Source organism: Pteropus alecto, unplaced genomic scaffold, assembly GCF_000325575.1.
Source record: "Pteropus alecto unplaced genomic scaffold, ASM32557v1 scaffold589, whole genome shotgun sequence".
NCBI lineage: Eukaryota > Metazoa > Chordata > Mammalia > Chiroptera > Pteropodidae > Pteropus > Pteropus alecto.
The window spans coordinates 262,117-285,061 of record NW_006442514.1 but is presented as its reverse complement, the minus strand read 5'-3'; the positions used below and the strand labels follow the sequence as shown (position 1 = coordinate 285,061).

The 22,945-nt window shown below is 39.5% G+C and overlaps 1 protein-coding gene across 1 annotated transcript in view; it reads left to right on the top strand.

The window, feature by feature from the left end:
* Positions 1-20,813, top strand: part of GUCY2F (guanylate cyclase 2F, retinal) — a 93,272-nt gene extending 72,459 nt beyond the window's left edge. Inside the window, exons 15-20 of the mRNA XM_006922715.1 lie at positions 1,012-1,186; positions 5,379-5,477; positions 8,364-8,458; positions 17,548-17,636; positions 17,725-17,813; positions 20,720-20,813. Coding sequence (XP_006922777.1) covers positions 1,012-1,186; positions 5,379-5,477; positions 8,364-8,458; positions 17,548-17,636; positions 17,725-17,812 — 546 coding nt within the window. The 3' untranslated portion in view covers position 17,813; positions 20,720-20,813. The remainder of the gene's footprint in view (positions 1-1,011; positions 1,187-5,378; positions 5,478-8,363; positions 8,459-17,547; positions 17,637-17,724; positions 17,814-20,719) is intronic.
* The last annotated feature ends 2,132 nt before the right edge of the window (positions 20,814-22,945 follow it).

Genomic DNA, 22,945 nt, shown 5'->3' with positions numbered 1-22,945 from the left:
AAAAAACTCTATAAGTATTGTCATTATCCCTATTGTATAGATAAAGATACTGAAGCACAGAGAGGTTCAGTGACTTGCTCAAGCCCACACAGTTTATAAATGGTGCATCTGGGATTCTAACAAAGGCAACATGACTTCAGAGTTTCATGCTCTTAACCATTGCACTTGTGAGTGCAGTTCTCTAGGAGAACATGGATTTTAACTGGATCTAAACTGGTACTAACAGAGTCTGACTGGCAGATTTCATGGGAGTCCTTTTAGCTTACTCATCTCTTGGAATTACTTGAAAAGCTCTAATCTACTAATCACCTTAAAGAGTGAGCACATTTTTGTGGGGAAGATGAGGAGCACAGATTTGCCTTTATTTTCAGGTATCCAGCTCTGCAAAGCACTTGAAGGCTAGTACTTCTGCCCTTTCAGAGGTAGCCACTAGGAGGGGAGGGGGTAGCTGGTGGTAAAAGACTCAGTTCTTTTACCAATGGGATTGCAAAACTAACTTTATCATATTAGCAAGGCAAAGTAGGAGGAACAAACACTTCCACTTCCTTCCTTTCCCTTTTCTTATACTTACCTTAAGGCTGCCCTACCTTATTCACCTAAGATCACCTAGAGAAATGCTTTATGGTGGAGTGTCAGGTGCACCATTTCCTAGGGTGCTCCCCCATGGACATCCACAGATAGTCCCAGAAAACTCCCTTTTTCCTTCCCCTAGGAATTACTTGGAGCCTGATAGCTCTTTGGGACCAGCCAGGAGCCTGTAAAGTAGCTGCACTTATTTCAAAATCTATGGATGTGGGACCTAGACATCAGTATTTTTTTTTATAAAGTTCCTTAAGTGATTCTAATGTGCAGCCAGGCCTGTGAACCACTGACAATCGATCTCTCTCACTTTCCAAGAAGAATACCTGGCTTCCAACATACCCCTTAAACTCTGTGAAACACACATGCGCACACACACACAACACACAAAGAAGTTATTTGCTCACTGATTCTATTTCCCCTAATTCTCAGGTAGAGACCATTGGAGATGCTTACATGGTGGCCTCGGGGCTCCCAAAGAGGAACGGCAGTAGGCATGCAGCTGAGATTGCAAATATGTCCCTAGATATCCTGAGCTCTGTGGGTACCTTCAAGATGCGGCACATGCCAGAGGTGCCAGTCCGGATTCGAATAGGCCTGCATTCAGGTAACAACCTGCAAAAGCAAGAGATGACCTTCCCATGCACCTCAAAGGAAGACTAGAAAAGAGGAGAACGGGTAGCTCTTCTCTGATTACTGGCAGCTGGGTTATACAGGTGTCTAGTGCTGCATAATTTCTTTAAGCCTACTCAGATTTGCTCTGTTCTCAGTTGGCAGCAGTCCTCTTTCAAGGTACCAAATCCTTTCAGTCTACCTTTCTTGTTAGAGCTAATATTTACTTGTTTGACTATGATACAAGATCAGCATGCATATGTTGTATTTAGAATAATTCATTTAATTGGTTAAAATCTCAACCCCCGAAGTATTTATCTCCCACACTCCTCTCATTTGCTTGAATATCTTCATGTTCTCCCCTTCATTGTATTATTCTCATCTACCTTCATACATTCACAGGTTTCTTGACAGATACTACACTTGATATCACAGATATCTCACCTACTAGCCCTTCTCTCTCCACTCATGTCTTCTTTATCATTGATTTGCTCTTCTAGGCTCCTTTCTCCTCATCCATTTCATTCCTTTCCTACCAAATATCTTAAATGAGTGATTGACACTCACTGTGCCATTTCTTCGGTATCCATTCCTTCTTTAGCCCCTTTGCAATCTGGCTTCAGTCTTCACCACTTTTCCCAATCCTAGTCTGCCCTTATCTCTCTGCAACATTTGATATTCTTGACAATCCTCCCCAAAACTTCCCTCAATTGGCGTTTTCTCACTCGCCAAATGCTGCTTCTCCATTTCATTTACTGGCTCTTCTAGCTATTCCTGCTCTCGAACTGTGGCTGCTCCCACATTTTCTGCAAAGCTCTGAGTTGTGGTCTCCTTGATCTCTAATTTGTTTCTCAACCCACTGCAACATGGCTTTCATTTTCTATCATTGTCTGATATTCTCTTCTACCTCTATCTGTCTCTTAGATATTCATATTGCCCAGGGTTCTGTCTTTTATCCACTGTTTTGCTCTCCTTACATATTCTTCTGGGTAATTTTATTTATGTCTGTCTCTGGTTTAACTACCATTTGTATGTTGATGACTTCCAAGTCCAGAACTTCAGCATATGTCTTCTTCCGTAAGCTTCAGCCTTGTGTATCAAACTTGCTGCTGACATTTCCACCAGAATGTTCCACAGAGACCTCAGGTTTGACACATCCAAAACAGAATTATTTTCTTCCCATGTGAACGTTCTCTTCTTTCCATATTTATTCTCTGTTTCAGTTAATGGTATCACCATTTACCTGGTTATTATAGTTAGTCTTGGGAGTCATTCTCCTTGACTCAACCTTCACCCTGACCTTCACCATTCAACCAATTACTAATTCTTGAACATTTTACCTTTTAAACATTTCTTGAATCTGTCCTGTCTCTTCTTGACTACTCAAGGCTAAGCCACCAGCATCTCTTTCCTGGATCACAGCAATAGCATTTTTTTCCCTCCACTCTTACTTCTTTCTATTCATTTTTCTCATAGTCATCCGCATAATCTACATTTGTTTGTCTGTCCTTCCATCAGATTATAATAAGCTCCTTGATGACTGGAACCATATCTTACTCATGTTTGTATCCTGAATGCTTATCACATAGTAGGTGTTCGGTATTTTTCTTTTAAAGAAAAGCTCTCATCTCTCATTGGTACTTTAGTTTCACTAACCCCCCTCAGCCCATCTCTTCTAGGATGATTCACCATTACTTCGAATTCAACATATCTAAAATTTCAAGTCATCCTTTCCCACAAACCAGCATAAGTTCATAAGCCCGTGGCTGTTTCCTCATGGCTGTCAATCAGACAGCCAACAAGTCTGTTGGTTCTCTTTTCCTAATGTCTCTCTTTTTGATAAATGTTTCCCCTCCACCATCCTCATGTCCTTTCTAGTACTCACAACACTGTAATTGGATTACTGCAACTGCCACATAACATGTTTCTCTGGTTATACCATTTACCTTTTCAATGCATTCTATATACTGACCTGAAAAAAAAAAAAAGAAAAGTAAAATCATTTTCATCATATAATTCCCTGCTCAAAATTATCTCATGGTTCGAGGTCCTCCAGCTTGTACAACCCAGTATCTAACCTTGTCTACAATTTCTCCCCAGCTGCCTGAACTATGCAGACTGCTTTCTCTATGAACTTCCCCAAATTCCATGCTCAATCCCAACCACAAACCTTTGGTTCATGTCCCTTTTCTACTATTCAAATTCTACCCACCCATCCAGATCCAAATCAGATTCTACCTTCTCCATTGGATCTTTCTTGACTGAATTAGATCCCAATAAGCACCGTCCCCCTTTTCTAAACTATTACAGCACTTCTACCTGTAGCATGTATTTTGCCTCAATCATACATTGTTTTGGATTGTTGGTTAATTGCTTTCTGTTTGATAGTCTCTTTTCTTCAATTAGACTATAAACTCTTGGAGAACTGAGACCTTGTGTTACATTTCCTTTTTATTCCCCTTGGTGCCTAGTTTAGTGCTCAATGAATACTTCTGAATGGGTAAGGAAGGAATTAAAATGAGAAACATAAGTTCTGTAGTTCTTATTTTTATTCTTGAAAATTAAAGTTCAGAAAGAACTTTTAAAAGCAAAAACACTAATTACTTTCTCTAACTCTGGAAACAGCAAAAGACAAAGCTAAACAATTTTAACATAGAAACACAGTAGAGACCAGAAAGGTGAAGGTGGAGAACTTCCTAACTATTCCTGAACTGAGTTTTCAGTATGGCTGCTGAAGATTTTTTGAAGTAAGGTCCACTTTATGAACACCTAACATGGCTATATTAAATTGTAAGCACAAAAAACATTCTAAAGGCAATTAAGAAGTATTCTTGGATTATCTATCTATGTATCTATGTTTCTATGTTTCTATGTATCTATGTATCTATGTATTTATGTATCTATGTATCTATGTATCTATGTATCTATGTATGTATGTATGTATGTATGTATGTATGTATGTATGTATGTATCTATCTATATCTATCTATTGTATGTATGTATGTATGTATGTATGTATGTATGTATGTATGTATGTATGTATGTATGTATGTATGTATGTATGTATGTATGTATGTATGTATGTATGTATGTATGTATGTATGTATGTATGTATGTATGTATGTATGTATGTATGTATGTATGTATGTATGTATGTATGTATGTATGTATGTATGTATGTATGTATGTATGTATGTATGTATGTATGTATGTATGTATGTATGTATGTATGTATGTATGTATGTATGTATGTATGTATGTATGTATGTATGTATGTATGTATGTATGTATGTATGTATGTATGTATGTATGTATGTATGTATGTATGTATGTATGTATGTATGTATGTATGTATGTATGTATGTATGTATGTATGTATGTATGTATGTATGTATGTATGTATGTATGTATGTATGTATGTATGTATGTATGTATGTATGTATGTATGTATGTATGTATGTATGTATGTATGTATGTATGTATGTATGTATGTATGTATGTATGTATGTATGTATGTATGTATGTATGTATGTATGTATGTATGTATGTATGTATGTATGTATGTATGTATGTATGTATCTATGTATGTATGTATGTATGTATGTATGTATGTATGTATGTATGTATCTATCTATCTATCTATCTATCTATCTATCTATCTATCTATCTATCTATCTATATTGCTCTTCCATGCCCTTAACACAAATGATTGAAAGTCAACTCTACTTCTTCAGATTTTCCAACTGTCATAGCAATAATTCTCTTGATAGACACAGTTTGAGAGACAGATAATACTTTGACATTCCTCCTTCCAATACTAAGTCACAGGAAAATGTCACATTTTTTTCTTGCAAAAAACATGTTTGGATCCTGAATCTCTGTGCAGGCTCTTCTGGTTTGGGTTTGATGCTTATTTGTCCCTGTTGACAGATATAAGCATCTTGGGTATAACTGCTGCTTAGAACACAGTTATAAATCAGAAGAGTAGTCATGTTTGCATTGTTATACACTTGCTTTCTTATAGGGCAAAGAGTTCATTACTCATAAGTCTTCCTCATGATTCCCAGAGCTATTTGGTGGCAACTTTATTCCTTTATGCAATTACATTCCTTCCCTTGGCAGTGTTCCTCTAATAGCACTGGACGCCTACTTGTTGACTATAATCCCAACTGCCTGATACTCTATAGGGCCGGTTGTTGCTGGAGTGGTGGGCCTTACCATGCCCAGATACTGCTTGTTCGGAGACACTGTGAACACAGCTTCTCGGATGGAATCAACAGGGTTACGTGAGTACCTATAGTGGGATGGAAGGGGTGGTAACCTACTACTGTTTGGAAAGTGATTCTTCCTGAAGAGAGGGGAAAGAGAGCAGGGTACTTGATGTTTTAATGTTTTAAAGAAAAATAAAAGATAATTTGAGAAAATTGAGATTTATCTCATAGTTTTCCTGGTCTCTAGTGGCAAACCAGTAGGGGGTGATGTTGGATTGAACATGTACCTTTCTTGTTCTAGAAATAAAGCTGTAGCTAAGTGACATTGAAACAGCCAGTATTTAAGCAAAACAACTTTAAAAAATCCTTTGGGTAAAGTAAAAATTGTCCATCCTGGTGGTTTTGGGGGAGTCATGTTGAAAAAGAAATAGGTAAGGAACTGACATTTTTAGTTTTTCAACTAGTTTGTGGTGACATACCCAGAGGCAGCTGCCTCCTAACTGGCTGCTATTTGCTGCTCTAGTACTCTTTTTGAGCTAGTTAGGACCCTAGGAGTTCTGGCTTCACCAAATAGCCCCCTCAAATTTAGCTAGCAACAATCTCTCAACCTAAAGAGCTTGGCATTCTGAAATAATTAATTACAACTTGTATATAAAACTCTTAGCTTTGATCAAAACATCCATGGTATCAATGATACCATTTCTTTCCCGCTTTGAGAAGAAAATGGTACAAACCATTATGACATTTTTCTGTTGCCAACAACTCTTTCTTGGTTGTATAATGCCACTGCTAAGGCAATGCCAGAATCACAGTGTACCTTTACCTATATCATGGTTGACCAAAGTGATTTGTTTATGCCAGTATAGTAAAGGCATAGAGAACAACAATAGATTGTATATACAGTTTTCATGGTTTTTATATTAAATACAAACACTAAGCTCTTAGCAGCCCTGGCTCTGGTAGTTACAAAGCAAGACAAACTCTTCCCAAATTTCAAAAATATAAGCAAACTAGTCCCTGATGATATGGTGGCTTATATTACAGTGGATGGTACCCTGTCTGACTCCACTCCTCATCACTCATGTGCAGAAACAGGCTTGCACAATGAGTCCAGTCTCAGTCAATCTAGACTATACAGCCATGATTAAGGAGGCAGCATGGAACTTAGAAGCTGTTGTCAGAATAAATTTTCTGACATCTGGGAAAGTCAGAACTCTATAGACATAGCCAAGACCATGGACATAGTCATTCGGGAACTGCTACAAGCATATGACTTTGCTCTTGAAGTATAACTCAAGGTGAGGTAAAAATGGTCATGGAACCTCAATACAGGTTTGACACAGTACCCTAGATTGATGTAACTTGTAGAAGACTAAGGCAATATTCTGGTCTGCACCAAAGAAACTCCACACATTTCACACTAAAAATATAGAACTGAAAATAGAAATGGAATTTTCAGGTTTAGGCAGCACCTCATCCAGTGATCAGTTAAGAAGAAAATAGAGTGAATCATAGGCAACAGGTGTTTATTAAGCATTGACAATGTAAGGAAAGCATTGGGAGGGATACACATGTTGTCTTTGTAGTAAAGGAGCTGGTTAGTGTGCTTTTCTGGAAGCTAATGACTGGAACTGAAATATGGCATTATGCTCTGCATCATATTGAATGTCTGTAAAGAGGTAGCCTTCAACTTCATGTTGGATATGAGACTGAGACATGTCACAGGTCTATTAAAAAAATCGATTTTATCAATACCTCCTTTGTGCCCCGTTGAATCCACTGAGTCTAGAATGGAAGTGACTAGTGACCCATCCCTGGAGTGATCCTCCTTGCCACACAACTAGGTGGTGGTTGAAATGAAATATCTCTCTTGAGCTGTGTGTTCCCCACCAGTAGGATTACCCTACCAAAAAGCTTCCTGACAACCAGATGCTAGTGAAATGGCACACACAGGGCTGACTAGGAACACACCAGATGATCGTATGACTTTAGGTATGGGACAACCCTTTTGAGCAGATGTTCTGGGTGACCATGAGTTAATGAGAAAGACACCAACAACAGCACTGAGCTGTCAAAAAATAAAAGTCATTGTAAGTAAACTTAGCATAAATTTCTTTGGGTTCTTTTCAGTCATGTCTTCTGACTTAGATTGTACTCAGCTTTTAAAAGAATTAGCTTCTCAAGTATATGTGAGAATAAGTCTTGGATTTTTATTTAAGATTCAACTTGAATAAGGTCTGACTTTATAGGATGACAGTCAAGAATCCTGCCTCAGTTAATAAGTGATTGTTCTTCACCAAAGAATTACACTTAATTTCCAACAAAATTTTTAGTTGGTGTCCCTTATGTAAAACTCTTATCCTAGATTGAGATCATTAGTTGGAAAATAACACATTCATGTGTGTACACAGCTAGATGTACCCACCCAAAACACAGCTATAAATATACAGTCACCATAAAATGTTGACAGAGGTCTTGGGCCATTTCTCGTTGGTGTTTTATTTTAAGTATAGCAATATTGAAAGATAGTTGTATGGATGTATATGGAAGACACTCTTTTGTCTCTTAAGTAGGATATGTAAACCTTGGGAGTTCATCCCTGGAAGCAGCCTGTGAGAGAGTCTGCTTGAAGCCTCACTTCCCTCAGAGGAGGCTTTGTTTCAGCAATAGTGGTTGTTGGTTTTTCCACCTCAACCCTTGAGTTAAATTAACACCTTTCCTTTGTATGGTCTTTCATCCAAGATAGTGTCTAGGAGCTGATAGGTGCTACAACTAATGCCTTATTTGGGCCTGGTAAGGAAGGCCATCATTCCCCCTCATTTTCCTGTGAAACTCTAACTAAAGCCCTCTCTCAGAGACTTTGTTTAGGGTCTAGTTCATTTAGAAGTGGGGGCTTTTTACATTAATATTTTCTCATTGATTTTACCTGAAAAGATTCAAAATCATGCCTCTCTTTTACAGCTTATCGCATCCATGTAAGTCACAGTACTGTGACAATTCTTCAAGCTCTGAGTGAGGGCTATGAAGTGGAGCTTCGAGGAAGGACAGAGCTCAAGGTATAATGTTCTTTTGTTTTGTGAGTCAACCCACTTGGATACACCTGCTTCTGGAGAGGTCATGGTCTGCTGAAAGAGTTTACATGGGCGTCTGAGACTCAGAACTATAATTTGGGCAGGATTTTCAGCCCCATTTTGTTGTTCCCAAAAGATTGTTCCTTTTTGCATGTTTTTTTTTCTCTTTAAAATATGGCTACAGAAGAGGATTGTTAAACCTCCTGCATTTTTCAGACTATGAGTTGTATCTTTCTCTCTTAAATAATTGCCCAGAATTTGGCTTTCCAATGAGCTGCACTATTATTTACATTTTCTAATTTCCATTTTGTTTACTTTTTGGCAATGCTAGACATTGTTCAATAAGCTACAATATTGATGAGTTCAGATTTTCTATTTGCCCTTTCTGACTTTTTATCTTCACCATTGACCCCCTGTTTATGTCTTTCTATGAGGACCAAGATGAGTAAAGTCAGTTCCTATGAAAGACCAACACTTTATATCACCTTTCTCTCTGTTAGGACTATCACTTGATCTGGGATTCAAAATTAGAATAATTTTCCTTTTCTTTTTCTTTCCTTTCTTTTCCTTTTTTTCTTTTCTTCTTCTCTTTCTCTCTTTTTTCTTTCTTGCCATTTCCACTGAATTTTTTCATCTTCCTCTGGATGACTCCTGGGCCTCTGGCTCTCCCTATTATAAGAGACTAGATACCTGATAATCTAATGCCTTCATTTTCAGATGAAAAACCAAGGCCCAGAGAAGTGCGGTAGTTTGATCAGAGTCACACAGTCAACTGATGGCAGAATCAGGCCAAAACTCAGGAAACTTGACTTCCCATTCATTACTCTTTCCATGGTACCATATTCATGAAAATTATTTCTTCAGTGATTTTCTTGGGCAAAGCAAAACCTGCTCACTGAGTAAAGCACAATTTGTTTCTGTCATTGGCATGCTTTCCCTCAAATGGTGGCAATTTACATATAAATGGATTTCAGAAATTAAAGGTTAGAAGGTCTGATTCTAGCCGATCAGTTCTTTGTCTAGCTAGTCCTAGTTTGTCCCTTCCAATAGATCCTTAATATCTTCCATCCAATGGGATGAGTCACTTATGAGGGAACAGAGGTTCCTTTCCCACATCTATAGATAACTCAGTGAGATGATGGGGGTGGTGATATTACTTGGGAAGCGAATCAAATCACCCAAGGCTTTTGTGATCCCAATATATATTCTGTCATTTCTCAGCAGAGGAGGACAAAGACAGCTTGGTTTCTTAAAGCACTTTCCTCTCTGTATTGCTGGGCCCAGTTGTCCTCATTTAAAAACTGAATTGTTGAAGAGGTGTTACTTTTGAAGCTGAAAAGGAAAAGTATGCCCCTACCCTCATTGTTTTTATTGCCCCCAAATTCCAGTCAGAAGCAATCACATCTTTGGGTGTTTCAAATACAAAAGCTAGACTACGTCAAAAGGGCCCTTTGCAGCTTCAAGTTTCCCCCATACCAGGGAATTTTTGAACGTGCTATACAGCAAGTTGGAGGGAGAGTCTTCTCCTAAAGCCATGTCAAATCTTGGTTATTGGGGTGGCAGTGTCCTTCTGAGGAAGAGAAATTCAGAGGAAGATACTGAGACAGAAGAAGAGAGGGGGCTCCAGGGGAAAGGAAGAGTCAATGAGAAGAAGGAAGATAATAGGAAGCAAGTCCTAAAGAAAGGGAGAGAAGCAGAGATACTTTGTGTCACTGTCCCCCCACCTCCTCACCAAAGGTCAAGTATTGGACATTACATAGTAGGGACAGGGGGACAGGTGATTCCTCATCATTTAAGGGTATGTGATATATCCCCAATAAGACTATGTCACCAGCACACTTCAAAAATTCTGATTCAGGGCTTCTGGTCAAGTTGGCAGAATAGGTAAACGCAGTGCTTGCCTGCTCTCACGAACACATCAAAATTACAACTCAACTACAGAACAACCATCACTGGGAGTCGCCAGAGTTCTGGCTGAACAGAAGTCCTACAACTGGGGACACAGAGAAGAGACCACTTCAAAACTGGTAGGAGGGGATGAGACACGGAACAGACTAGTCCCATACCTGCAGGTGGTAGTTGATAATCGGGGGGAAATATCAGCTATGAAGATTCCCCCAGAGGAGTGAAGGGTCCCGGCCTTACACCAAGTTCTCAAGCACAAGGTTCTAGTGCTGGGAAGAGAATTCCCCACAACTTCTGGCTGTGAAAACCAGTGGAGATTGTGGCTGAGTAAGACAGAGGGCTGAAGGAGCTGCAGACATTCTTCTTAAAGGGCTCATGCACAGACTGATGAATTCACTCGCTCTGAGCTTGAGCACTGGGGCAGCAGGTTGAAAGATGCCGGGGAAAAACAGGGAGGAACTGAGTTGTTTGGTTTTGTAGTGAGGACTGGAGGGCAACTGTTTCCCAGACAGAAGTGCTGGTAGAAGTTATGATTCCTTTGTTGAGCCTTTCCTCTTCCCAGTGTGCAGACGCAGGTGGCTGCCATATCTGGGTCTCCATTAATGTAGCTAACATTGGTCGCCCTGCCCAGATTATTCCCTGAGGCCCCACACCACTCAACTTGCAGGCCCACTCAAGCCACTTCCAGTGGCTTTTCCATACAAATGACCTGTCTTGGCTCATGCTGCAAACTTTCCTAAAAATCTCTCAAAAGTTTACAAAACCTAAACAAGCAGCATTTGGCCTCAGCATGCCCCGTACCTCTTGCTGAGAAGCCCCAAGCCAGGAACTAGCATCAGTTGTCCTTGGTTTGCAGCTTAACCTCTTCCAGGCATCTCCAAGCCCAGTGTGAGTGGTGGTCAACTGTGGATTGTTTGGTGGCTCATGCCAGGTGATCCTGGGCAGGGCACAGGCTGTGACTGATCTTGGTCTATGGTGGGGCCCCTTCCAGGAGGCCCAAGCCTGCGTGCCCAGTGGCCAGTTCAGTCTGAGACATAGCATCGCCAGGGCCACATCCAAGGATGACAGACCAAAAAGGCAGACAGGGAAGGCACCAGAATGCAACTAAAGTTAATCCTACTCCATAGGGTTGGCCCCTGCACAACAGCTCCTCCACTGTAGTCATGGCCAATCCTCACAACTAATCAATCTTAGGGTCAATCCCTCCAATTGATGTGAAAAGAGCAACCAGGGCTCAACTACAATAGGAAGGCACACAACCCACACAAGTCACACACCTAGAGCACCTAGCTCTGGTGACCAGGGAGATCACGCCACTGGGATCCACAGGACACCTACTATATAAGGCCACTTTCTTACATCCAGGAGACATAGCAGCCCTGCTTAATAAATAAAACAAATACAGGATGCAGCCAAAATGGGAAGACAAAGAAACATGTCTCATATGAAAGAGGAGAACAAGCCTCCAGAAAAAGAACTCAACAAAATGGAGACAAGCAATCTACCAGATGCAGAGTTCAAAACACTTGTTATAAGGATGTTCAATGAACTTAAGAGAAGAGTAGATGAACTCAGTGAGAACTTTAACAAAGAGATAGAAAACATAAAAATGGAGATGGAAAATATACAAAAGAACTAGTCAATAATGAAGAATATAATATCTGAGATGAAGAGTACATTAGAAAGAATCAACAGTAGATTATATGAAGCAGAGGCTCATATTAGCAATTTAGAAGATGGGGTAGAGGAGGACACCCAATCAGAACAAGAAAAAAGAATACAAAAATATAAGAAGAGTTTAAAGGGCCTTTGGGATAACACCAAACGTACCAACATTCATATCATAGGGATGCCAGAAGAAGAGAGATAGCAATATTTCAAGAAATAATGATGGAAAACCTTCCTAACCTGGTGAAGGAAAAAGACATATGAGCCCAGGAAGCAGAGTCCCAAATAAGATAAACCTAAAGAGGCCCACATCAGACACATCATAATTAAAATACCAAAGACAAAGAAGTATCTTAAAAGCAGCAAGAGGAAGCAGTTAGTCACCTACCAGGGAACTCCCTTAAGACTATCTGCCAGTTTCTCAACAGAAACTTTCCATGCCAGTAGGGGTTGGCAGGAAATATTCAATGTGATGAAAAGCAAGGACCTACAACCAAGATTATTCTCTCTATCCATCACAGCTATCATTTAGAATTAAAGGACAGATAAAGAGCTTCCCAGACAAGAAAAAGCTAAAGGAGTTCATCATCACCAAGTCAGTATTACAGGAAATGCTGGAGGGACTCTTTTAAGAAGGAAAAAGAAAAAAATAAAAAATACGAATAAAAAAATGGTATTAACTACATATCTATCAACAATTACTTAAAAAAATGGCTTAAATATTTCAATTTAAAGAATCTGTAGCTGAATGGATAGGAAAAAAGTCCCTTACATATGCTGCCTGCAAGAGATTCACTTCAGATTGAAAGACACACACAGATAGATTGAAGGTGAAGGGACAGAAAAAGATACTTCATGAAAATGGAAAGAAACAAACAAAAAACGCTGAGATAGCAATACTTAAACCAGACAAAATAGACTTTAAAACAAAAGCTATAACAAGAGACAAAGAAGAATCCAGTAATCCCACTTCTGGGTATGTATCCAAAGACACCTGAAACACTGCCTTGAAGGAACATGTGCACCCATATGTTCATTGCAGCATTGTTTAGTCAAGATATGGAGACAACCCAAGTGTTCATCAATTGAAGAATGAATAAAGAATAAGTGGTACATATATACAAAGGAATATTACTGAGCCATAAAAAAGAGTGAAAATTTTCCCATTTGCGGCAACATGGATGGACTTAGAAGGTATTGTGTTGAGTGGAGTTTATGTCAGACAGAGAAAGACAAGTGCCATATGATTTTACTTACACGTGGAATCTAAAGAACAAAAAAATTAAACAAAATAGAAACAAATTCATAGATATAGAGAACATTTTGATGGCCTCCAGATGGAAAGGAGGTTGAGGGGTGGGTGAAAAAGGGGAAGGGATTTAGAAGTACAAAATGTTAGTTACAAAAAAAAGCCATGGGGATGTAAAGTATAGCAAAAGAAATATAGTCAGTAATATTGTAATAACTATGTATGGTGTGAGATAGATACTAGATCAGGGTGATTACTTTGTAAGAAATATAAATGTCTAATCACTGTATTATATGCCTGACCCTAATATAATATACGCCAACTGCAATTATAGAAAAATTATTTTAAAGAAAGTATTATCATAGGGGCCAGGAAAAGCCTTACTATCCATGCAAAATTCATCAACCCTAGCTTGATATCTTTCAGCCTATTCCATGGGGACGGCAGAAAACTGCTTGAGAATATGTAGGCCCTTTAGGCTCCATTTCACTTTTCAATGTCAGTTTCGTTCAGATATATGGCCTAGTCAGTAGCTTTTTAATTCTTACTTTTTAAAAATAAAATGGACGACTGGAGTTTTATGTCCTCTATTGAGAATAAAAGAAATGAAAGAGGAAAAAAAAATGTGTTCAACATTTCTACCCCTCATCCACTTTGTGCTGCTGGAAATCAATAATTGCTCTAGTACATGGGTCAGAAGGACCATGTTTGATGGCCAGCCAGGTGTGATTTCAGAACTAAAAATATCCTCTCTTTCCATCTGATGAAATTTCTCCATCAGAGTCTCTTCTCTTGGGCTCAAGGCTTGGACCTAGTAACAACAACACTTTTACTACCATCTCTTTCATTGGAATAATGATACTTAAAGTTGTTTCCTTTAGTGAAATCAAAGATGTGGATTGGACTGGGGGAAAGAAGAGAACATAGAAAAGTTGAGTAATTGGGTGGCTGGCAGATACAAAGAAAGAGACCAAAAATGAGGAAGTTGCGGTAGCTTGATAGAGGACTCATTTAAAGATGTGAAACTCAGCCTCTCTGGGGCGCTGTTCCACTGCCCACTCCAAACCTCTCTTGTACTCTGCTGGGAACAAATCATCAGTGCTTAACTGGCCAATTCTATTTTTTTTCCAATACTTTCCTAATGGCCTGGTGATAGGTCATCTTATCACTTCTTTTCTTACATGAGTCCTGTTTCAGTTACTGTGTTCCTGACAAGTTTGAAGATCCTTGCTGAGACTTTGTATATATCTTGGCTTATCTGTTGTATTTACCAGAGCCTCTTATTTACATTCTGAAAAGACTTCCCCAAATAGTTGTTCTCAGCCAGATTATGTTGTCCTTGACAGCGGTGGACACTTTCTGACCTTGTTCTGAATTCTGGGACTAACTATTATCTGATTCTCAGGTCCTTAAGCATTATCCCTGTTTTATTTGTAATTTCTACTTTTTTCCCCAACCTTTTCCACCTCTGCCCTCAACCCTTAACAAATATACATGAACATGCATGCATACTAGCACATGCACACACACATGCATCCACACATGCACCACACCCCCCCACACCCACACCCACACACCCACACACTCACACACCCACACACCAGCAATTTAGCTAAGAAATAATGAGGTTGTAATAACAGAGTCCTGAGGGTTAGAAGATCTGGTCTGTATTTCTTGTCCATTAGTGACTCAATGTGTGACATCAGATGAGTAACTTCATCCTCTCTGTGCTTCCATTTCTCCATATAAGTCCTTTTCTGACCTGTGATTATCAGGAAGCACATTAATCACAAGGTTTAAAATTCCCCCAAATTGCATTTTGGCCTGTAGACCTGCCTATTGACTGCAGTATACTGGAAAAGCTATATAGAGTAGAGGCAAGAGTAATAAAAATTTGGAATCTAAGATGTTAACTAGACTTATTGTGGTGATCATTTCACAAAACATATACAAATATTGAATCATTATGTTGTACACCTGAAATTAATAAAATGTTGCATGTCAATTATACCTCAACAAAAAATAGCAAAGTCACAGTAAGAAAAAACTTGGAGTCTGTTAAAGTTGGCTTCAAGTACCAGCTATGCCTGTTTCTTGACAAGTCATTTAATCTTCATGAACCTCAGTGTTCCCATTTGCAGAATGAGGTTAATAATAAATTTACCTTCCAGAAGTTTTGTGAGGATTAATAAGACAGGAGATTAAAACTGTCTTAAAAGTGTCAGGGCAAAGTAAGATGCTTTTATTTGAGAGGTTTCTAGGGCTGCTTAGAGATTGATATTGAGTCATAGAGTTTGATTTAGGTTTTAGTTGTTACATACTTGTTTGCACCCTCTCTCTTTGACAGAATTTTGGAAGTAAGGTGGGTAAACAGAGAGCTAGTATTCTAAGGATTCTTCTGCATGGTCTCTAAAACCTTAGAGAGTCCCTGGAACTCCACTGCATACTCTTTGATTTGGAAGCTTGCCTAAGTCTCTAACACTCCCATCCTCTTTTGCAACCATTAGTTTTGGCATCCCTGTGTGTCCCCAGGACTGATCCAAATATCTGGACAATCTTGGCCTCCGCAAAGCTCCCTTGGGCCTCTGTCCTGAGAGCCTCTAGATCTCAAGACAAACAGTAAAATATGGCTGGGGGTTGGAGTCCTCAAGTTTGAACTTTAAGACTATGTTTTACCAAGATGAGGTCCAATGATACCTTTGAGTATTGCAAGTGCTCGAGGGTTGAGAGTTCCAGTTAATGGAACACTCTGATTATCTACTGAGCAACCGTTTTATACAAGACACTGTACTAAGCACTGTGCGGAAAAGAAATTACTCAGGAGACAGAAGAGTTGGGCTTGTGTTTAGAGCTGAAGTCATTGACTGAATAGGTTTTTGTCTAACTACACTGCGAACTCCTTTAGGACAGAGCCATCTCTGTATTCCCAACTCTGGTACTGTGAGGGTAGAATAACTGTAAGAATGTGTGGTGTGAGTATATTTTCAAGTTGTTTGCCCCTTCTGAAAACAGAGTAACCACAAACAGTCCAATTATTTGAGGTTTAAGATGAATTGGTTGCCAATTCATTGGAGGTTGGTCTATTGTGGTATTCTCTTCCTACTTGCTTCGTGGAGGGCTTGTTCAGAGTCTTGAACAAAATATTTGCAAAATGCTTTAACATTCTCCAATTAAATGTGCTAGTTGTTATTATAGTTGTCATTGTCGTTAAGGGGTGAATATATGTAATGTGAAATATATAACAATGAAGGGTCAACCCTAATTGGAATTTCTAAGTTAAACAATTTAGAACTGTTCCAAATGAGATCTGCTGAAACTAAGACCATATTTCAGATTAATGAGTTGGAAACATATTCCATTATTTTCCTCAGTCTTAGTAAACACGGTTTTTTGTTTTTTTTTTTTTTGTTTTTTCTTATGGATTGGAGAAAATGAGGACAGACAAAAGAGAATTGAAAGGAGGAGAGAGAAACACATTGAGAAGAGGGTTTATTGGAAGAAAGGGAGGACAGAGCAGAGGCAGAAAATTTGACTCCTCCGAGGTCATCATTAAGGCTCTGGATGACCAACTTGAGTTTACACTCCCTTTATCATCTCAGACCTATGGTTCTTGACAGCCAACTAACTGGGCTATAGATGGAGGCCTCCCTGGGGTCTCTCTAGATCTGTAAGAATTTCCTGGCAGGGTGAAAAGAACAATGCAGAAATGTAGAACTCTCAAAGCAGCCCGGGTGCCCTGGCATTAAAAACACAGTTGCACGGCCTGCTTTCCATTTCTATTCCCTTTCTGGTTTTTCTGAGAGTTGTTAGATGGCAAGGTATTGGGGGGAGGTAGACTCTAAATGTAGGTACTCTAGATACAAAAGACAATGTGTTGCCTAATGCCAAAAGATTAGGGTAAAAACGACAAACAAAATCTTCAACTGAGCCTCCAGATGTTTGTTTGCTATGAAGCCAAACAACCACACATTCCTGAAAACGGAGTGGCATGGCGACAGGTAGACAAAACATCTGGATGACAGCTTGAAATGGTGTTCACTTTTCATCTGGCTGCTATGGCACCTTTTGGAGATTGCCTGAGCCTCAAGTATATATGGCAAAGAAGCTGTGCTGAGAAAGGAAGACTCCATGGAGTGGTGACAAAGGGAAAGCAGAGGCAATTTCTGAGCCAAACCGAATGCTTGTATCCTACTGATCAGAAGGATTTCTTTAGGTTTATAGGATGTTTAATATTTTCCGTATTTTCTATAAGGGCAAAGGCACAGAAGAGACTTTCTGGCTGGTCGGAAAAAAAGGCTTCACAAAGCCCCTTCCTGTGCCTCCACCAGTGGGCAAAGATGGGTAAGTGGTGTTCACACTTTATTGGAGTCTTCCATTACTCTGACACACTCTCTTTACTAACTGTTTTTGTGTCTCTCCTGCCCTGCAGGCAAGTGGGCCATGGCCTGCAATCAGTGGAGATCACAACTTTTCAAAGTAGAAAAGCAGAAAGGCAGCTGGTGAGAAACAAGCCATAAGGTAATGGCCAGCAGGAAAACAGAGCATAGGAGCTTGCCAAATTTTTAAAGCTGGGGCTCCCTTTGGCATGGGTGCCATTCTCAGCCTACACTCTGTTGGCAGAGTGTGATGGTGTTGATGAACTTGCAAATTCTTCTGAGTTATGCAAAAGCCTCTTGCAGAGTGAGCTGCATCTGAGGGAGGCTGGCTGCCCTGGCCTGAGAGAGACCCTTGCCTCCTGCACTGATAACACATTTGAATGTTAACAAGGCTTGCCTTGTTATCCAGTTGTCAGGCAGGTGCATGCACCTGTCTACCATTGTTGAGCACCTGGGCCACATGGTGAGCCACCTCAAGTCTTTAGAGACTAACATCTATCTAAACAACTCAGAAATATCGCAACGACCCCCTGTTCCTGGGATCTATTGGCAAGACCAAATTTGAGGGAATGCTTATGTCATTTCCTCTGGAGGCACTGTCCAATCCCTTCTAAAGTTAGCATTGTCAACCAAACTAATACTGACTATTCTTTGACTGCCTGGCTTGAATGCAGGACAATTTCCCCCATCCCTCTTCATCTACTAGAATGATATGATTCTAAAGCAGCAAAAACAACCTAATTATCAAGAATTCTTCCCATATATTTATCTCTGAGGAATCCATTGCTTTCTTGGGCTCCTCTCAGTTTCTCTCCTCTTCTTTATCTTGCTTTCATATTCTCTCTTTTATGAGGACTTTGACCCCAAGACCCATTGCTCCCTCTACATATCCTTGGAAATCACAAGATTCTAAAGTAAACATTAGGGCATCTCCACACATTTCAGTTCACTTTTTTTAGCATGTTCCAGAATAATCACAGTTCTAGCAACAGCTACCAAAGGTATCCACGTACTTCCTATTTTTCCACTAGCTTCTGTTGACTTTATCAGCTCTCTATTACTGTTTCTCTACTAAGGACACTCAGTGCATCTTCATTCCTGCAACTATCACAGGTAACCTCTACAAGTCATAGTAGTTATGCTTCAGAAAGTCTTCTGTACTGAGCAGGTGGCTCCCCTGCCACCCTGCCACCTGGGGCCTGGCTCTGTTCTTGTCTATTGAATAATACAAGCAGATAAGTAGCTGGGACATACATTCATCCAATTTTCAGGAACATTCTATCCTGTGAGGAAGGAAACACACACAGACATTCAGTCTTAGTCTCTATCTCCTTCTGTCTCTCTGTCTCTGTCTCTCTGTCTCTCTCTCTGTCTCTCTGTCTCTCTGTCTCTCTATCTCACACTCACAGAGGAAAAGGTTTGGAGGCTCTTGAAGGGTTTTCACTTTGGCAGGGTGGTGTGCAGGCATTGAAATTACTGTACAAGAAACCTTTCCTAAAAATGTGTTGGAGTTTATAGCATAAGACACTGTGGCTGACTCACTATCATTGGTTATGTGCTTGGTACTGCTTTCCCAGCATTGCAGACGTGTGTGGCTTAGGCCATTTACACTCATTCATCTGAACCCCCTTGACAGAGGGCAAGCTTCTGTGGACAGTGGGTATATAGAAAGATAGAAGACAATAGGGCCAAAAATAGGTTTGACCTCTGATCCTGGCCTCACTAGCACTTGTGCTTTAATCAGCATGCTAATTGACCACAATGTCCTTGGTAGGCTGTGCAAATCACAAAAGTCCTCAAGAAGAGCACTCTTGACAAACTTCAGAAAGCTTGACCTAAATCCAAGAGCTCTCGGACATCTCACTTATCTCATTAAATATCACATGTTGATGTCACCCAGTAACACCACCTATTCCAGAATGTTTCAGAGTGACTTTTAGTGAGATAGTTACAACTTACAAAAGAAACACAATACCTCTGAATGCCTCTCACTCACTGCCATCATCATGGGAGATGTTAGGAGAAAACTTGAAATCCTTAGATAGCCCTGTGGAATCAGACAAGGAAGAAGGAAAGATGCTGTGAAAGGGAGCAAAGCTTTGGCAAACTGATTAAAGGTGCTGCCTCTCAGGCAGGGCCCTGCTCTCTACCTAATAGCTCCTTCGTCATGTCCACAAATATCCACCATTTTACAAACCTTCCTAAAGGTTATCGCTTCATCTTGTTACTAAAATTTCACCAACTTGGGTTCATTTTGGATTGTCAAGCCTCCTCTTTCAACCATAGATGTACCTTTTGAAGGGTAAGTGGCAATTAATCAGTCATATTATAATGAAGGTGACTGAGCTAGATGTCCAGGAGGACATGGAAGTTTCATTTTGATTGGTACGAGAAGAAACAAGAAAGTTTGCAGTTTTAAAGAATGGATGGTCACAGTGGAGGGCTTGAGAGAACACAAGAGCAATGGATCCCTGGGAGATGGGAAACAGGTGAAAAAAGTATGGAGATAGAAAAGTCAGTTTAGATTCTACCACTTTAAAACCTTTGCTTTGGGTTTTCCTTAGACTGTACCCCTCCAAAAATGAGAAGCATATACCCTTTTTCTTCTACTCTCAGTACCTGGGACCCTTGCCAGAGCTTTAATATAACTCTGCTTTATGTAAGTTAAATCAACCTTTGTGGACTGGCCAAGAAACTTGGCCACCACATATATACCACTGTTTCTATGGAGCAACGTTGTCCAAATTCCAAACCATTGACATAAATGTTTAGGACATACCTCATTAGTAAGTTGAGGACTACCTGTATATTAACATGGTCTTTTTTAGTTAAATTTATTTTTTAAAAAAATTGTAAATAGCAACATCTAATTATGCAAACCTGACAAATGTAATAATGTTTATTTGTTCAATGATCCAGGAATGTTTAGCAATTTGCAAACTGTTCGTGGAGTAGAGTGGTGTTGCGGGGCTTGGAATCAGTCATATTGAAACCCTGTGAAAGGCCTAGGGTGGAGAAGGTATATTGTTTTCTCTTTTCCCCACCCAGGAGCAAAGGACCCCAAGACTGGAATCTTCTCTTGGTGAGGCAATGGAAAAATCTCACTCCATTTCAACAAATTGTTCTGCCTGGCAAGAAATTAATGAATGACTGTACTTCTGAAGACGACCAATCTCCAGGGTTATTTAAGCCTAATTCTAGTGTAAGAGGGCCCTGGGAAGTAAATTTAATAAGCTTTGTTCATTACACAGCCATCACCAAAAAGACATTTTGAATGTAAACTTCAATGGATGTGAACTCGAAGGAAGGGAAGAAAACAACCTCCAAGTTTAGTCATTTCAAAACAGCAGGCAAACTTGGACTGAGATCAGAAGGTCTCTATTTTCACAGAAAAAAGTAGGAGGCACTTTGTTTTCTTTTTCATTTTGTTTGAATTTCTAAGAAATTATTTAATGAGCATAATTTATAACTCAGATACTATGAGATAGCGCCAGGAAAAAATTTTGCAGCAAACACACATCTGAATCCCAGTCCACTGTGACTTCAGTTGGGTGGAATGCATAGGGAATAATGGGTTAATTGGATAACTGAGAACTAAGAAGAAGTTCATTTGTTTTCTTATTTCTTATTATTTGAAATCTTTCCAAAACTGTCATGGTCTCTTTTCTTCTCTAAGTAAGGAGAACCTAGGCAACATAATTGAATTGTCCTTGCTAGGTAGGTGAGTATCTCACTGGGCCTCAGGGTCATATTCTGAATATTATGGAAGAGATGTAAGAGATACTATCAAGGTAAAAGATACAGAAGTAATGGATTGGATTTAACAATTCTTTTAAAGTTTTGAACTTTCTTCCCTTCCCCTGCCCACCCTGCCTTTCAGGCCCCTACCTTTGTTCCTGAAATAAATTCCTTTGAACATTTGTTTTAACTTCACACTTTTACTTTTCCAGATTCTACTTTTAAGAGGTTATTGGCAGTGGCTTGCCACAGTCACATGGACCAAAGCAATAAAGTTTAAGTCACAGGCATGTTTAAAATAGTTAAGCAAGCTTTTCCTCCCTTTTATTATAAAAAATAATCTCATTAAAACAGCTGAACCCAAACATATCCAGTAAAGCAGTTAATTCCTTTAGAACAAGCCTTTTTAAAGAAAGAAATGCCTAAGGTATAATTTGATATCTTTCTTCCTAATATTTAATTTTTTCATTATCAATTCACCCTGAATCTGAGCTTAAAGTCAAAATCTCTTCCCAGCCGCATTCTGTATACCTTAGTCAAAGCGCTCTTGGACTCTTTATAGAAACTAACTTCTCTCAGCCTCAGATGGTCTTTTACTATGCTAAAGCTGTTCAAGAGGATACAGAAAAGGTTGACGTTGCCTTGCAACCTCCTTGATCTGACTTGCTAATTCTGTTTTCTAGACATGGCAGAGAAGGAGGCTGAAGTATCATCCTCTACTTATGGCAAGGTCTCAGTCCAAAACTGAGCTTTTAAGACTTCTAGAAAGAAGCAAGGCCTAAGGGAAGTTTCCAAGAAAGTTACCAACTCAAAACAAGACTTCACTTCTCCTAGAAGAGGTGGCACTGTCCTCAAGTATAAATATAGAAGGATTGTTGGGGGCAAAGGAAGGGGAAGGGGGTTGCAATTATAGGCTCATGGACCAAGATTCTCCAAAACATAGTCCAGTCCTTCAGGCCCAGGAATTGTAACCCCAAGGCTAGGCCTATGAAATAAGGACTGCCAGCCAAAGTCTTTTATTGAGCAGCAAGATCCATTGAGAGTGATACTTAGCTTTGTCTGTTTCTAGCCCTTATTTCTCTCCTTGGCATTTCTCTAGTTCAGCATGTCAACCAAGCCTATCCTGTCTAGCCTATTAATTCTGCCTTGTTCATGATCACATCTTCTTTTGCTTGATTCTATCATGAACTCCCATCTAAAACCACTCTCGTTTCTTGGATTCTTTTTCATTATGGCCTTCTGCATTGACCAAAACTGAGCTTTCTTTAATTTGCCTTAATGATTTAATTATTCACGGGGAAGAAAAACACTCTCTCTTCCCATGTACCATTTGATTTATTTAGCGGAGTATAGCCTGATACTTATATACAACCAGCTATTTCTCTATTCACCTGTTGCTACTATCACAGTGGCTAGAGTTGGTGGTTAAGAGGGACCAAAATGATTATTTTCACAGCTCTTTTCCAAAATAGCTTATATTCCTTGTCCAACACAAAATATTTAGAAAACAGCTTAAACCGTGTTTTCAAATAGAGA